Here is a 13782-nt window from a genome sequence, read left to right as displayed (position 1 = left end):
TGTATGTTCTATATGTATGATGGTGTATAAATTTTACTTGAAACTTGCAGTGTATTTTATACAGGACTGTTGATCAAACTCTTTGCATTAAAAAAACCTCTGTCCTGTCCTCATAATATGACAAACATACCTTTGCCTTTTGGCTCATATTTTGCTCCAGAATCCATACTAGCCATGTATTTTTCAACTTCATTTTAATATCTATATTCTTATTTTAATATACACATTCACAGCAAAAGCAAACACATTCACCAGTTCAGATAATAGAGGTTTTTTTTCTGAAATACTTGAGTAGAATCATAGAATATACTGAGTCAAAGAGACCCACAAAGATCATCAACTCCTGGCCCTGCACAGGACAGCCCCAAGAATCTGACCATGTGCCTGACTTATCTAAAGGCTTCTTGCATTCTGGCAGCCTTGATGCTATGACGACTATGGGGAGCCTGTAATTTGATGGGGGAAAAAAAGAATACTAGAATACTAATATAACTCTATTCCCTGGATTTATGAAGAAATACTAATAAAAAACACAGAAAAATTTAGATGGGAACAAAAAGTCATTATTATTTCTACAGATGGAAACTCTAGAATCTACCAGTGCAACCTGTGACAATGTTTAACCAAATTGATTCTGAAAAACACCTTATACCTAATTAGAATGTTCTGTGTTCCAGCTTCCATCTGTCATCTATCATTCCAGCCCAATGCACCTCTGAGAACACTCTTGTCCCATCTTCTGTACATGCTGCCTTTACCTGGTTGCAATCAGAAGCTGGCCCCACCTGACCCTTCTCTTGTTGTAGCTAAATCCCCTTGTTTCCTCAGCCTGTTTTCACACCCCAGGTGTTCTCTAGCTACCTGCCTTCCTGGCAGTCCTGCAAAGAACCAGCTCCAGCATGCTGATGTCTTCCTTGTAGTGGGATGCCCAAAACTGGATAGGGCACTCAAGGTGTATCCCCAAGAGCTTCAAATAGAAGGGATGAATCACTTGCCCTGATCTGTTGGCCACACCTTTGCTACTGCAGCCCAAGTTGCAGGTGGCCTTTGCTGCAAGGGCACACTGCTGACTCAGAGAAGTATCACAGTAATTCAGAGAATCATTTAGGTTGGAAAAGACCTCCAAGGTTCTGAAGGTCTTTTTCTGCAAAGCTGTTTTCTATCCCTGTCTGTGTTGTAAGAAGGGGATACTCCATCCCAGATGCATTTGCAAATCATTTATGAATTTCAACTTGATGTAGTTCCATTCAGCCCATTTCTCTACTCCGTGCAGGTCTAGGCTCCAGCAGCCTCACCTCTTATAAGGCTACTGGATTTGTCAATCCTTAAAATTAAATATCTACAAAGACTACTATATATCCTTTCACAATAAGTCACCTAAATTACATCCAACACCAATAGCTGTACAGGAGAATTGTAATTGCAATTTTATTTACTTGACCAATACAGCAGCAGCAGCTGCCTAACTATGTCACAATGCATCCCAGCTATTTCTTCAATTTTCTTGAAATTAAGGATTTTATAGGTTTATCAATTAGATTTCCTGTACTTTCATTTTCAGTGAATTTGCAAAAATTCTATCTACTTAGGGAAAACATAAGTTTCCTGGTAATAAAGTGTGAATAATATAGGAATTTCTAAGGGAGAGAGCTTTATTGAAAAAAAGTATATACAAAGCAGGTATGTTTTCCACATTATTCAGTTTCTTCGGCTGTATTTTTGCTACTTGTAGGATACAGAAACTTCAGTATTGGTTCAGGCACTCAGGCACAAATGCCAGTCTATTCAAGAGACTTTAATAAATGGCACATCACTTCTACCAATTGCAGTAGCAAGTGGAAATTCAGTTGAGAAAAAGTCTATTGCCTGACCAATTTGCAAATGCTGTGTTCAAAGAAGAAAAGTATGCTAGGCTTGAGCTATGCTCCTCAATTTGAACACGAAGGCTTTTTAAAAAAAAAAATCCCAAAGCAAAAAAAAAAAAAAAACAAACCCAAAGTAACTGCTCAAAACAGTGATAAAGACTATGAAACAGAAACTTAAAAGTTTTAAGGATTTGCTAACAGTGCATTTCTTTAATATGTGCTTAAAATTATCAGAGACTGAAGAACTCTAAAGATATGCTGGCATCTAATTGTCCCCACACCCATACCAAAGGGAGTGACAGACTGATAGGTCTGGCCCAGAAGGAATAAGCACTTCAGCTGGAGGAAGGGAGCAGCATAGAACATGACTTGTCTCCTTATGGAATGTATCATGAAATTTTAATACTAAGCAGGCTAAGTAATGAACTGCTCAGTCTGCCAACAGGGAAACTGGGGAAGGGAAGAGTTTACAAGTTTTGTCCTAACTCTAAGCATTTTATTTGGTTTTATCAGAAGAGGCTGATTCTGCCTTTGGTTCACAGCCAAGTACCTGTTCCTAAAAAGAATGTGCTCAAGTCCTTTTCAGCAAAATTGCTATTGAATACAAACCCAGTCCCCTAAAAATATTACTACAGATCAAGTATATGTCAAAGAATAGAATGCTAAAGAAACTTTCTCAAATCTGGATAACCACTGGAAAGTCAGCACAGCAATCAGAAAGATCCTTGACTTCATTTTGTATTTGTGTTAGTTCTAAGCCCCTCTAATAAGGATTTAGAATTTTTTGGACAGAAGATTACTCATTGAATACATATAGGATAAAAACAACCCAAAAAACCCCAATATTAGATTATTATTTATTTCCTCTTTACATCACTTGCCAAGTCTAAGGACAGTTCTCTAACTTGTAAGCTTTCAATGTTATCATCTGCAAAACAGTATTTCAGGTATTTCCTATGTTTTTAGTTGAAATGCTAGAAACTGCATACGTAAAACATTTCAAGGGCAAATTAAAGATGTCAAAAATTTGCATAAAATTTATTCTGTTATCCTAAGCCATTATTCTTCTGTTATTCACAGACAGATTAGCAGTCCAGTTATTCAACTTGAATAATTGGAGTCTCAGAACCCATTCTGAGTCATCTGACCTTGATATCACTGATAACTCAAAAGTATAAATTATCAATAAGAATAAAGTTCACCAAGGAAACATCTCCTGCCCAACAAGAAATTTCCCAACCTTAATATCACTGACTGGAATAATCCTAAAATAATAGCATTATTTAAACATACCTCAGTATTACTCAAACGTATGTCAGATAACTTTCTTAAAATGCAGTCATAACATATGTAAAATTTAAATTGCTAGAGAAGCACACATGAAATGCCAATATAGGCCATGCTTAAATAATTTTAAGTAACATAGTTTCTTTATCAAGTCTAGATATCTAGTGACAAACATATAAAATATTAGTTTATCTCTAGGAGTTATTTCTCATCTGATGTATTAAGAATGCTTTCATTTAAGTCAATTTCACATACAGCTTCTGCTGAATGAGTGGAAGATTTTTCTGACTTCTGCCATTTTAATTGAACTTGCATTCCATATTTTTGTTACATTTTTGGCATTCTACTGAATAATTATTTCTTACTTATGGAAAAATCATTCACTTGATTGAAGGGTAGTTTGAATTGTTTAAACTGAGGAAGTGATCAATGGTTTTTGTATTTTTGATCAATGCTTTTTGTATTATCACACAAAACTTTGCACTAAGCTTGGCATGTTATACTTAATATTATCTTTTCATACTTCCACTGATAAAAAAACCCACATGCCTATACAACTTATTTTGCTCAATTCTTGAAACTCAAGAACCATTATATTACATTTATTAGGGTCACTGAGAAAACAAAGAAACACACTTATCAAGAAGCTAAAAAATGTAAAGTCATTACTGCCACTAAATTCACCAAGAGATCAGTTTCCTTTTGTTACAATTTCTTAAATAAATTTGTCATCCTCCAAACAACATACCAGAACAATTTCTTAAAGTAAACCAATGTTTACACAAAGAGAGGGACTTATATCTCCTCATGAAGGTATAAGATACACCTGACATTTTGAAGACAGCTCAGCAGCTTTACATAATTCATTCTAAACCTTTTAATACCCTGAATGATAAAATTATGGTTAAACAGGTTCACAAAACTTATCAACACATCTCTGCAATTAGAAACCTAAAAATCTTCAGCTGAAAATTACAGCTGTATTGGTGGTAGAAAAAAGTTATAATAATAATATTATTATTATATTATAATTCTTAATTATAATTATATTATAATTATAATAATATAATATATTATTACATTACAATAATATTATATTAATTTAATATATTTATTTGATAATCCATTCAAACACCAGCAAATCTATGAATTCTAAATGTGACTACTATTTTGTTACTGAACAAAGAAGATACAAAATTGCAATAAATTTTCTTTTTAAAAAGCAGGTCATATTGCAAATTTTCAAACTCTACTGAAATCTCATGCTCCCTAGTATATATTATTTTTACAAAAAAATAAATCAAACTTATTTTTGGTGATAATTCATAACAGCAACAAAATTTACTAACTCTAAAAATATCAGCAATTTGTACATTACCTAATGCTGCTCATGCTTCCAGTTTCTGATCCAAGCTTACATCGCTCCAGCTGGGTTGCCACAATCTGACGTTCAGCCTCAAGTTCTCGAGTTAGTCTCTCAAATTGCAGTTCCTGAAAAAAAGTAAGTTAAACCATTTGCTTTGACTTGTCTTGAGATTAAGAAGGAACTTCAGCACATAAAAATGAAATTTGTGCAATAATTCATTTTTTCCTTTTTTAACACATTCAAAGTCCACATTTTTGTGGTGACACCTACTTGTTCCTTCATTTATTCTAATAATGTATGTTATAGAATAAGACTGTTTATCAGGAAAGGAAATTCTAAATATATTAAATAATTTAGCCTACAGAGTTCATGCAGATCTCTCAGTAACATAGACATCTTAGCAAACTGACCTAAATGTGATCACAAATAAGGACAATTTGTGCTACTTAAAAAAAAAGATACTAAGTTCTGTGTATAATCTAAGTTTCTCCACTTAAAAAGATAACCATCACAGCATACACCAGTGAAATAAACTAAACGGAAGGTGTGTTGATATGCCTTAGCACAGCCTAATTTCTGCAGTTAATGACATGCAGAAGGGAAATTCAAGTAATTTTGGACAAAAGCTGTGCTTAAATTCCTACCACTAATTTAATTTATTTTATTTTATTCTATCAAGGAAACCAAACCAGTCCTACCAGGTGAGATTTATCCACAGAGCTTATAAAGGTACTTACAAATTGAGGGTTTTTTTTAGTACACAAAATATTTATTTTGTAGTTAAAAATTAAAAAAAAAAAAAACAGAAAAACAATATAATTAACATCTCCACCATTTCTCAAAGGGCTACATTCCTCACATATTGTAGCACTAGTTTTACCAAATAAATAAATTAAATACCTTTAGGGAATTATGATTATTGTAAATTTGTCTAGTGTTGCTGCCCTTTCATTTTGATCAGTATCATTGCATCATTTTCACAGGTAAACAAAAACATCTTTCTTGCCCCTTTTATTTAGGTTGTTGAAGGCTCAAGGAGAAACATCCTGAGAATACATTTCTTAAATTATTCCCTTATCCACACAAATGAACCCATTATCTCTTTCTCCCTCTTTTTTCCCCCAAAATGACCTCCCTGTAATGCAGGGGTATGGGAGGGAGTCCCTTGAATAACTCCCCAGCAAGGTCCTGCTAGGCAGAACAGCACTGGAAATCACTGGAGTCATGACTTATGCCCAGTAAGTGACACTGAAGGACTTAGTATTTGAGAGAAATTAAGAAATGGTAGGAGTAGGATTTGTAAGTGTTCATTCAAAGTCCTACCTAAAACTTCTGACAAAGTAATCAAGGGTAAATAAAGGCATTACATTTTTCAGATCTCTGAAATGAGGCCAATGATAACTGAAATGTAAGATGGAAATGGTTAGTCACTGTTCTGCTTAATCCAGCTGGATCACTCCTCTTTGTTTCTCTTGCTATTGTCATGGAGTAACTTCTGCCTTGCAATAGGAGTAAAGGGGGTCATATACATAGGTTATATTCAGCATGAAATAGCCAGTGAATAGGTAAATGGACACTAACTATGTGACAAAGCCTGCTTAACTGGTAATTTATTATTCCAAACAAATCTATACAGAGTACAAGAATACCATTGAAAGTCAGATTGGTGTAAGACCTAAACGTCACTGCTCATTAAGTGTCAACACCGTTGTGTAGTAATCAATAGTTAATAATATTCTCTGCACATTTTTGTAGTGTGCAGAAACATCTTTTTCACCGTTGCCTGAAGATACGATTAACAAAAATCCCCTGACAGTAATCATCTATTTCATATATGCCTCCTTCACAGACAGCATTTCTGTCACCTAGAAGAATCAATTGCCTGAAAAGCTGAAGAGACAGTTTATCGGCTTTCCAAGAGTTATTATTCAAATCTGGGTCTTGTTTGCATCCTTAATGCAGAAAGGATTGTAATGGAAATATTACTAAATTGTTGAAAAATTAAAAATGAAATTGGTACAGTATTTGCCATGCCAGCATGCTTAAATCAAAGTGTGTAAGCCTGGAGAAATGTTGATAGTATAAAATACCCAAGAAAATCTAATTGAGCATTATGTTTACTTTCAAAATACAAGTAGAACTTTTAACAGTTCTTCTGTCCCACTGCATTTTTTAAGCCACTTGATTCTAATGCAACAATGCAAATTTACATGCTTAGCATAGATTTGCAGTCTGTTCAGCTCTCACCATCCCTGGTGAGGCAGGTCAGAAGTGCCCTTTGCCATGTCTCAGCACAGGTACTTGTCTTACCTGCCTAGTGAGAAGGTGCAGCTGTCCCCACAATGCTGCTAAGAGAATGTTAAGCACCAAAAGCTCAGAAACAAATGCTCCTCACTCTCTATGTTGTCCACCTGCCTTTTCCTAGACAAAAAAGTGCCGTTCCTTGTGTTCTTCAAGTCAAGTAGGAGTGCAAACAATGGTTCTCTAGTTTCTCCCTTTTGTCCATGCTATCCCAAGCAAGCTAAATAATTAAATGCCCCAAACCTATTTTACTGAACTACTTCAAAACTAAATATTATTTTGCCTTTTTTTTCTTCAGCTGTCTGGATTGTATATTTTGTCATATCTTTTCTATGCTTTACATTCCTTTGGTTAATCACTCTGGTTGACAGCTTTTCCAGAAACTTCTGCATTTCCTCAACTAATACCCTTTTACTATTACTTTGTCCCCAGAAGGTTTTTTTGCTCATTATTCTAGTCTCCAAAATATACTTTTCTACTCTTCACTCCATCATTTATATTTCTTTCCTACTTACTGCTTTCTATTTTCTTTTGCCTTCCATCTTTCTTTCATTTCCTAGCGCATTTCATGACTCATCTCTTTCAGTCCTATTACACAAAGTGCTACTCCAGCAAATGCCCTAAACTGATTGGTTTAAGGAGTTTCTTTCATTCTCTCTCCCCCTGGTTTCTTACTGAGGAAACTCTTCTGTTCTTAAGATGTACAAATTGATGTTTTCTGATTTAACTGCCCACATAATTTAAGTTGTGCCCTGCAGAGATAATTAGAAAAGGGCAGTTGTATCTTCATTACTTCTCAAGCAGGAAGCAGAGATGTACTTAATAACTTAAGAAAGAAATCATCTTGGGTTTCTAATACACCTAGAAAACGGCTAGAAAAGATGAACAGGAACTTCACCACTAGCTTTTTAATTGCTACTATTTATTTCTTAATTAACTTCTGTCAGGCGCCACCAGAAGTCAGAAATGAAAGAAAGGAAAGAAAGGTGGGGAGGTGGGATATGTGCAGAGCCAAACAATTATAACTTCAAGAACTGTCCTCTATATTGAATTTAATAAGCAGTTTTGTTTGGCATTCCCTCATGCCCATGAAAAAGGTGCAGGCCCACCAGGTTGCCTTTGGATTGAAAAAACAAAAGAAAAATTCAAGTAATATTTGTAAATCTGTTTTCCCTCCATACCAAGAAATCCTGGCAGAAAACAAATTAATAAGCTTCCTTCTGTTTGTTTGGGAAGCAGTGAGAATGACTAATATTTGAATAAATCCATATGTTTAGATTTCAAGCAGCTGTCATATTGCAGGAAGACAGAAACCAGATATAGCATTTGCTTACATTTTATAAAAATGATCACTGAACCTGACTCCATCATTTGTATTATTTGTTGCATTTACAATCATTCTCACCAGTTCACGCCACATTGTGTTATCTTCACAACTTTCTATTATTTATCTGAATCAAGCTAATCAGAACATGAAAATTAAAACCAAATTCCTACTCACTGATTATGCAAACCTGTTGTCAAGACAATTGCAGAATGAAGAACAGCAGACACTACAATGCAACATCAAAATTAATTTACATAATAATATGTTAAGAGTAGCCTCAAGGACTGTGCTGCAAAGGGCAATAATGCCAAAGCAAGTGCCCAAGCAAAGGCACTACAAAGTGCAGTGACCAGCATGGCAGTCCTTAGCACTTGGCACCAAGAGGGGATGTAGGAATGGGAAGCCACCAGAGAACAGAGATAATGATATGAGTAATCCAGAGAAATCACTCAAGAGAGCAACTTGGAAAGGGAAGAACTTCATGACAACCTTATCAAATTATTTTGAAGTGATACAAAGTATCTGCTAGGGATTGAAGTAATTTATGTTTAAAAAATTGTATTTGTCCACAACCATGGTGGCGTTTATTTTGTAAAAATAATTCATTATTCCATAGATGGGAATTCAATGTACTTTCATTATCAGCATGAGTTTTGTATTTTATCTATCCTCCACAGCCACAAAGCTTCAAGCACAATATATGACTTGAGTCAGGTCATAACATTTCACAGTAGTCTGAACAAGAAAGATGGAAATCTTCACAACCATTGGACAAGTTAGGAACTCCTGAGCTCAGGGCACACCAAACCAGAGGGTATTTTTTTTTTTTTTATGCTTTACGTCTTATTGGCTATCTACTGTATTGAGCCATTTGAATGTTGGGAAGGATAAAATAGGGCAAAAGAAGTTTGGCTGGTATTTGGAGTTGATCTCATTTTACTTTGTCCTTTACAATCTTAAAGTAATCCTTTGATCCTTTCATAAAGACATGACTATCAATGCTAAGCAAAAGACATAGCAAAATCAGTAGTGACAGTAAAAAGCAGCTAAAAAAAACCCCTAAAAAAATCTAAATTTAGGCACAAGAGGCTTGCAAAATTATTAGGCTCCTAAGAATCTTTACATCATGACATTTTAAAAGGAGAAGTGTCTAGGTTTTGATTGCAAATATGCTGTACAAAACCTAATTGAGGCACTTGGATCTTCAAATAAAGACAAATAAGGGCACTGATAATCCAGGTTGGGAATACCTGGTGATATGAATACAGGAAACCTGATTACAGCTACACAAACAAATAAATTGTCCCTGGGATTGAAGTCTTTCAGAGGAATATGTTAGAAACCACAGAACTTCAAGAAGTACACAGGTTGTAGAAGTGTACAGCATCGGCACTACCTTTTTGTAACCTGTTAAACAACAAAAAAACTCACCTCAATTAACATCACAAGTATGTGTATATTCGTTGGCACATCCTATAATATCATGCACAATTCCACATACTCCACAACTGTACACTCCACTGAACGCCACTACTCAGAGCAATGTCAGCAACAAACTATTTTTAATCTACTGCACCAAACACATGAGTAGCAAAAACTGGAGCATGTACTTCCTAAAGAAAACTGCAAAACCTAGGAAAGCCTAACTTGGCATAAATACAGGGACAGATATCATCAGACATAAACCAGACCTGACAACCCATCCTGTAAAGAGAAGGAAAACAGAGTGTCTTCATGCTTTCAAAAGAGGAAAAAAGCACCACTAGCAATGCCCTTAAACATCTGACACTAAATATTGTTCAAAAGCTTCAAAACTGGGTTTTAGAATGTACAATAAATACCTTTCACATTCTCTACACTCTCCATTGTTGGACTGCATTTTTTCATTTGTTCTGTTCTTATAATTTTTCACTGGATTGTTTCATGCTTCCATTACACTGAATAACATGGGGGTGAGAGAAAAAGCTCACAGAAAGGTAATTAGATAAGCAGAGAGGTGGCACATTCAAAAACTCAGTGGTGGGTATATACGTTCTTGCAGCATCTTAATGGAGAGATGACTACACCTATAAGCACGTCCAAGTTTCCGGGTGACCAACCTGAAGGAAGAAATTCATACACTGGAGGGCAGGACTACCTTTCAGAGGAACTTCAACAAGCTGGAAGAATAGTCCAGCAAGAGTATAATGAAGCTCATAAAAGAAAAACAAACAGTCCTGCACAGAGGATGGAATGCCATGTAGCAGCACAGCATCTCCCCGGGAAGGACCTGGGGGTGTGGTAGACACAAAGTTATGACTTAGCACATTCCTGTGGTGACAATGGCCAAGCACTCATTTCACTGCACTAACAAGAGAGCCACTAGCAGAACAAGGAAACAATTGAACTAACTATTCCCTTTTATTTGCTACTCCTTAAGCTGCATCTCGAGTACAGTGTTGGCTTTAGGCCACCAGGACAAGACATGACGAGATTCTGAAGCAAGATCACCAGAGTGCCACAAAAATGGTCAGAAGATTAAAGCACACAAGCAGAAGGTCGAGGAATTTGGTTTTAGCATGGAGAAGAGTCCATCTAGGGAGGATATATTTTATAGAATCTCTAAGGCTGGAAAATATCTCCAAGATTAAAAGTCCAATCTTTGACCAAATACTGCCATGTCAATTAGACCATAGAACTAAGTGACACATCCAGTTGTTTCTTGAACACTTCCAGGGATGACTCTGTTCCAATGCTTAACAACCCTGCCAGTGAAAAAATTCTTTCTGATGCCCAACCAAAACCTGCCCTGGCACAGTTTGTGTCTCTTTGCCCTTGTCCTCTCCTCATATAACTGATCCTCCAGAGTCTCCACAATTCTGCTGCCCTCCTCTGGATATGCTACAGCCCCTCAATGTCATTCTTGCAGGGAGTGGCCCAGAACTGATCACAGGATTTGAGGTGTGCTCTCACCAGCAGTGAATACAGGGGGACAATCACTGCCCAGGTCCTGCTGGGCACACTATTGCTGATTCAGGTCAGGATGCCATTGGCCTTCTTGGCCACCTGGGCACCTGGCTCATGTTCAGCTGCTGTCAACCAACACTCCCAGGCCCTTTTCTGCTGGGCAGCTTTCCAGATGCTCTGTCCCTGGCCTGTAGCTTGGTTGTTGCAGACTTTCACTTTAAGGCAGTTACAGTGAACACATTTCCAGGCTCTTGACAGATATATGCAGCAAGCAGACAAAAGCAATAGTGACAAGCTGCAATGAAGTAAACTCTAATTGAACAAAAGGTAAAAGAATAAACACCGACAAAAAAGTAATTTAAAAAAGAATCCAAAATGAAATGATACATCAAGGCTAGAGAAACACTAGAACAGGTTGTACGCGTAGAATCTCCATTATTGGAGATTTCAAAAGTCATCTTCACATCTGATCTAACACTGAAGTTAGACTTGCTTGGAGCAGACCTCCAGAGTATCTTCTAACCTATTTTCTCCATGATCCTAGAACTGATGAGCTCTGAATATTTTTTCAAGTCTTCATACCAAGGTTATTGATTAGATCAGAGGCTCCCAAGCTCTCTGATCATGATGAATACATAAAGACATATTTCACTTGATGTAAATCAGCCTGAATTTCTCTAGCTTATTCTTTCACCTGATTTGACTGTTTTAGTAATCCCATGCTTCTTTACAAGAGATTAGCATGGCATCTAGGCTATTATGCATATGGATTATTTATGTGATAACTAACTAGTTTCACTGATTACAGTGTTTAAAAATAAACCATTCCTTCATTTTCATGTAAGATTACTTCAAAGAAGTCCCTTTTATGCCTTTAAAAACTTTTATAGAAATAAGGCCCTGTTTTATTTTCTATGTTTAGGATCATGATACAAATACGGTGACAATTGCACTTCATGGCATTGTTTTAGCTCTCTAGGCATACTGCCCTGTTCCTCTGTGAATTGCAGGCAGGCCTTGCTTTCTGAAGGCACACTGCCCAACTGCTTGGACTTCCGTTCCTAGGGAAATTGCATTATTTCTTTTCCAATATAATTACCAAAGTTTTTTCAATTTCAAATGGTCCTTTTTTATCCCATTTTTTTTTCTCTCTGTGTTCAGCTTCAGTTTTTAAGCTAACTCTTTTCTTCTTCTCACTAGTTTTTACATCCCTTGCCAACACTCCCAATGGTTCATCATCCACCATGATTGTTGTGCTATTCTACTTCCTCTCATGCAAACTACTTCTGTCCATAAAGCAATAAACAGTTAAGTAAAAACTTTAGTGTGTTAGGACAGGATTAGGACTACTATGAGCTTTCTAATGTAAGTGCTGTGCTTCTCCACCCTCTGCAGCAGCAATTTAAGGAGAATGTAAGATTAAATTGACTTTCTACCTTACTAACTTTGACCTGCTTTAGGGCTGTTATTATTCACAAAGCTCAGTGTGAGAGCAAAACAAATCATCAAAGTGATAGGCCTTCTCCAAGGAGAGCAAAAGAAGTAGAGCTGGAGTTTAGTAACAGACCACCCAGACTCTTCAGTCTTACATTGGCCCGAGCTTGTTATTCTCATTTATTTCTCAGCTGTCCAGGCATATATCTAAGTGGAAAAGGGTAATTCCATTTCCAGTAGCAGCTCTTGAAGCCTGACTTTACATTCTCAGCAAATTTAATAAACCAGACAAAACTGTGGACTGATGGTTTTCTACCTTGATTTTCCAGTACATATCTGCAGAAAAATTTTATTGAAGATGGAAGATGCTTGATTATACATATATTTGTATAGTTTAAAGATGTGAAAAGCAAAGGAAGCTGAACAACATGGTCACAAACTGTGAAACTTCTAAAAATATTCTAGTCTTGGAAGCACTAAGAAAGCCTTTTCCAGTTCTGACAACATCCTCAGGTTCTAGTTTCCCTTTCTTATCTGGTGAGATTTGTGCTCTGTTGGGCAATGTGCCAAGATGCCAGCAATAACGGCAGAGCTGTCAGAGCACACACCAACATAGGTGCACACCACTGACACACACAACTTCTTGACCAGTCTGTCTACATGCTTAGGGATCCGAAGTCTTCTCCGGCATTTTATTCATGGAGTTCTCCAGTTCCCCATCTATATGCCTCTGGACTAGTTCTCCCACCCAAAGCTGTGAGAACACACACCATCCTAGGCACTGGGAACAGATGGAGAGCCAGCATGATAAATCATTAGATTTACACTTGTCCAAAATGGCCTACATGAGCAGCCAACTATTCCCTTTTTCTTCTTCTATTTGAATTGAGGAAATTATTCGGGTGAATAGTTTTTTCTTTTGATTTGCCTCATTTTATAAGAAAGACTTATTCTCAACACAGACATAGACTGTAAGTACAGCATATCCAAGAACACACTCCAGAATTTGCAATAATCCGTGAATTTCTGAATTAGGATTCTAGATCTGATTATTGCCATGAGTAGCTATTAAAAAGCTGGTCATTTGCAAGTTACTAAGAGATTCAAAAGTTATATAACAAAGCAAGATGGGCTTTTTTTTTTAAGACAACCTAGCACATGCAAATGAATACCCATAGGATTTTTTTTTCTTGTCTTGAGACTAACAACTTAAAAGCTTGATTTTCTGCACATTTGAGACATGCAGTTTGTTACAC

General features: G+C 36.4%; 1 protein-coding gene across 8 annotated transcripts in view; it reads right to left on the bottom strand.

Annotated features, from left to right (window-relative positions):
- CTNND2 (catenin delta 2) overlaps positions 1–13782 on the bottom strand; it is a 644065-nt gene that overhangs the window by 395684 nt on the left and 234599 nt on the right. For all 8 annotated transcript variants that reach the window (XM_085573606.1, XM_031503967.3, XM_031503965.3 and 5 more), the window contains one exon: positions 4531–4643. In XM_085573606.1, the coding sequence (XP_085429732.1) occupies positions 4531–4643 (113 nt within the window). The remainder of the gene's footprint in view (positions 1–4530; positions 4644–13782) is intronic.

This window comes from Lonchura striata, chromosome 2 (assembly GCF_050655825.1).
Source record: "Lonchura striata isolate lonStrDom1 chromosome 2, ASM5065582v1, whole genome shotgun sequence".
Classification (NCBI taxonomy): domain Eukaryota; kingdom Metazoa; phylum Chordata; class Aves; order Passeriformes; family Estrildidae; genus Lonchura; species Lonchura striata.
The sequence above is the reverse complement of the archived record's forward strand: the minus strand, read 5'-3'. Positions and strand labels throughout refer to the sequence as shown.